This window comes from Curcuma longa, chromosome 20, assembly GCF_044706935.1.
Source record: "Curcuma longa cultivar G26 ecotype Majalengka, Jawa Barat chromosome 20, ITB_CL_G26_1.1, whole genome shotgun sequence".
NCBI lineage: Eukaryota > Viridiplantae > Streptophyta > Magnoliopsida > Zingiberales > Zingiberaceae > Curcuma > Curcuma longa.
In genome coordinates this window covers 11,203,590-11,207,787 of record NC_133880.1, presented here as the reverse complement: position 1 = coordinate 11,207,787, position 4,198 = coordinate 11,203,590, and the positions used below count along the sequence as shown (strand labels likewise).

General features: G+C 41.5%; 1 protein-coding gene across 1 annotated transcript; it reads right to left on the bottom strand.

The window, feature by feature from the left end:
- Positions 1-937: 937 nt before the first annotated feature.
- Positions 938-2,794, bottom strand: LOC141813048 (butanoate--CoA ligase AAE1-like). The gene is made up of 3 exons (XM_074700955.1): positions 2,597-2,794; positions 1,612-2,505; positions 938-1,525 (listed from the first exon to the last, which is right to left on the bottom strand). Exons 1-3 carry the CDS (start codon positions 2,792-2,794, stop codon positions 938-940), a joined length of 1,680 nt encoding a protein of 559 aa, XP_074557056.1.
- Positions 2,795-4,198: the final 1,404 nt, after the last annotated feature.

Here is a 4,198-nt window from a genome sequence, read left to right as displayed (position 1 = left end):
CCAACACTTTTGGAAAGATGAATCAAATTTAGACTGATTGTAGAGGCTTTGGAGGCTAAAAAAGAATTCATAGAGCTCGTTTTGAGGCATAAATGGGGTTTCCTTGTGAGAAGGAACTCTAGAAGAGCATCATTTTCAAGGAGCCATCAAGATTCTGTCCTCCCAAGAGCTTGGAGTTCATTCGAAGATATTGACGCACATAATGACTAAGCTTTCTCTCTTTTGTCTTTTTGATTTGAGTTGTGTAATATCTTTTTTCATGTCTTTGTATTGTAACTCCATCTCCATGAAATAGTTCTCTATATTCTAGGATGAATGAGTAGCTTGATAAATTGTTGACACTCATTTTTTATTTATCCATCTCTTTTTATTATATGACGTATTTGATTTATGATCCGACTTTAATATGTATACATGACTATGACACTTGTGTGTATTTTCATAACCCACGAGATGCGGGGAAGGAGCAAGAGATGAACACAATTCTCCGACCCCTAAAGTTTGAAACTTGAGAAATTAGAACCTATCTAAGTAGATGTAACTTTGATTCCACTTGTTGGATTGAATGAGCCACTAGAGGAGGCGAATGAGGGCATATTGATTTTGGTCATTTGAGAGTTATGCTGGTCTAGTGCGTAATGAAAATACAAACTAAAACAAAAACTCAAAAGTACAAGCATAAGATAAATCAGCCTTTAAGTGGTTCACTTTCAACTCTACGACATATTTTATTGTGTACTTTATTTGGCGTGAGTAAAGCTACTCACCTCCTCTAACCTTCCTTTAGATCCTTTCAAACATTACTAAACACATGAAACATTGAGAGCATTTGTCTATAACACACCCAAGTTCCATTCCAAATATCTTTATTTCATTTCTTCATAACAACCTGTTTATTTCAATACCCACTATCTTTATTTATCATGGCTTTGTTTAATTATATTTTTTCTTCTTTCACTGGGTCGCATGCTCTCGTCATCTCCTTCTCTTCCTTCTTGAAACTGGAAGACGCTAAAATCTCCTTTCCCTTCTCCCGCAGTATCGCTTTCTGGATCTTCCCTGTCGATGTGATTGGAATTTTCCCAATCACCACCATCTCTGGCACCTTGCTGTCTGGTAACCTTTGGCGGAAAAACTCTAAGATATCCTCTGTCGTTGCCTCATGTCCCTGCTTTAGCTCCACAAATGCGCATAAGACCTCGCCTTCACTATCGCCGCTGACCCCAACCACTCCCGCCGCAATCACTGCCGGGTGCCCGTAGATGACACTCTCAATCTCTAGAGTGCCGACGGTGTGGCCACCACGCTCCACCCTATCCAGCAAACGGTCTTTAAACTCGATGTATCCATCTGGGTGGCGAACAGCAAGGTCACCAGAGTGGAACCAACCCCCGCGGAAGGCTTCCTCCGTGGCGCCACGATCCACGTAACCGGACATCACGTTATTGCCCCGGTACACCACCTCACCGACTGTGACACCATCGGAAGGGACGCTCTTCATGGTCACTGGATCCTTGATGTCCACCTTGTTTCGAATGAATAATCAAATTAATGATTGATTAATCATTGAAATAGGTGTGTGGGTTTAATTTGGAGCATACGTATATGTACCTGGGCGAGGAGGAGATGTGGTAGACCCTGTCGTGCTTGGAGTCTTGCTCGGGTCTCTCTGGGTAGTTCCTCCCACTCCGGCCGCCGCATGCAGTACACCGCACAACAGTAGGTCTCTGTTTGCCCTCCTGAGTGCGTCACCCGGAAACCCTGCTCCTCCATTCGCATCAGCACATCAGGAGGAGGAGGAGCCCCTCCCGTTAGAACGCTTACTCGCCGCGATAACACCCTTCTATCTGCTGCGAGCATCGCCAGCACCGGTGTCGCCCCGCTCAACATCGTCACACCGTGCTCCTCGATCGCATCGAATACTGCCTCCGCAGTTGCCTCGTCGCGGAGTATCACATTCGTTCCTCCCTGTGCCGCTACGCCCCACACGAAGCCCCACCCGTTGCAGTGGTACATCGGCGACGTCCAGAGGAAGATCGTTCCCGGCGCCATCTCCATGAGCATGATGGTGGCGATGGTGTTCAAGAAGGCAGCTCGGTGGTTGTGTAAGACGCCTTTGGGAGCATCTGTGGTGCCCGAGGTGAAGCAGACACTTATAGGGTTGAACTCATCTGCCGGCCACCGAACCTTGAATTCAGCATCTCCAGACCCTAGGAAGGTCTCATAGTCCATCTCCACAGCCGACGACGTAGGGACATCCGACGACGCCCCTGAAATCGAAATGAGGGTGGGAGTCCGAAGTGGAGAGAGGAGGCGGAGGGCATCTTTGGCCAAGTCCAGGAAACGATCGTCGACGAAGACAAGCTTAGCATTGGAACGACAAAGTAGATCACAGAGGATATCAGGGCCATAGTGAGGGGTGATGTTGCAAATGACGGCACCGGCCATAGGCACAGCGTAGTGGAGCTCATAAACCCACGGGGTGTTTCCGCTGATGACAGCCACCTGCACTCCGACAGGGATCCCATTAAGTTAATTAGCTTGATTGATGAACTGACCGGTCTGTATATAATTAAAATTTGCATTCCAAACTTACGACGTCGCCGCTGGAGATGCCGATGCTCACGAGTGAAGAAGCGAGCTTATGGCATCGCTCTCGAGTTTGCTCCCATGAAAACTTGATCGAACCGTAAACGATGGATGTGCGATCGCCGTAAACTTGAGCGGCACGCTCCAAGAAACTTATGGGCGTCAAAGGTACGTAATTCGCCGAGCACTTCATCACTCCCTCCATTTATCCCTGTTGTTCCATATGGATTTCAATTCATTATGCTTAAAAATGAAATGTTGAAAGTAAATCGTGATCAAATAAAGCTACTGGGTTTCTCAAATTTGAAGGTTTAGTAGCTCATAAAGGAAAAGGTTCTGAAAATCGCCATGCGAGTGAACTTCTTACGAATTTCACCAGGATAGAGAGATGAAGAGACTAGTCCACTTGTTGATGGGAGAAACTTCCTTGAGAATGTTGCACCCTCCTCCAATATAATATATAATGCGTAAACTATACGATTTAGGAAAGATAGCATATCTATCCCAGTCTCCACAATCTAAAAGGGGGAAGTGAGTGGACTAATTGTGAGATTTAGTAAACCCAAAAACACAAATTATTGTTTTTTAATAAAGTATTATTTTTTGAAATTTAATGGGGAGGCGTTTCTATATATATATATAATATTAGAGGTTAAATAATTCACATCCAAAGTTGGAATAACAAATATAAATTTCTTTCGATAATATTATTATACAAATTTAAACACCTAGCTAAGAGTTAAAGGAAGAGTTAAAAGCCCTTTACATTTATCTTTTTTTTATTAACGTATTATTTTTTAGAATTTAATCAAGAGGCGATTCTATATAATATTTGAGGTTAAATGATTCACATACAAAGCCAGAATAGCAAATTTAAATGTCTTTAAATAATATGAGTATGACTTTACAAATTTAAATACAGTAAAAAATTCAAAGGAAGAATTAAAGCCCTCTAAATTTAACTCGTTTATCACTAATCAAATAACAGTTGATTATTAAAATATTAACTTTTTAGCAGAAATTTGAGCAAGTGATGTTTGTTTCTTATTTTAACGTATGGCTGTATATGTTTTTATTATCGTAAATTATATGACCATATGATAAAAGGACAATAAATGATCAATATTGAGGTTGTATTCACGACCAATCTTTTCAACCATATGCACTAAATCTCATAACCATACACTTCCTATTTGCTGTGGCAAAGGCAAATATAGCCTTATTTATAAGATATGGCAAAACCCAAAAAGAATACAAAATTATCAAAACTATTAAAAGGGACTTCTTTAGCATGTATTCCTTCAGTGTTCCTCGTTAACCCTAATTTATCAAATTTTCAAATGATATTACTAAAAACTATAGTCCTGACAAACATTTAAGAAGCTGACCTGCTTTCTTTTCTACAAAAGATAGAATCTGTCACTCTAGCGATCCCACACATTATCCTCACGATCATCTGTGAGGAGATAATTAATCGAGAAGCAGCAGTTGATTACGATAGAAAAGAATAAATTGTCTCAGACTTCGTCGAGATTCAACCCAACCTGCTTTCAAAATATATGAACCGATGTCGTGAGTTTTAATTGAATGTCTGATGATTAATGCTACT

What these genes read in the sequence shown, in the direction of transcription:
- LOC141813048 (XM_074700955.1), bottom strand. Translation starts at nt 2,794, where the DNA reads ATGGAGGGAGTGATGAAGTGCTCGGCGAATTACGTACCTTTGACGCCC. An exon ending in GCATCTCCAGCGGCGACGTC is followed by an intron (nt 2,506 to 2,596) that starts GTAAGTTTGGAA and finishes GTCGGAGTGCAG; the next exon opens with GTGGCTGTCATCAGCGGAAA. An exon ending in CACATCTCCTCCTCGCCCAG is followed by an intron (nt 1,526 to 1,611) that starts GTACATATACGT and finishes ATTCGAAACAAG; the next exon opens with GTGGACATCAAGGATCCAGT.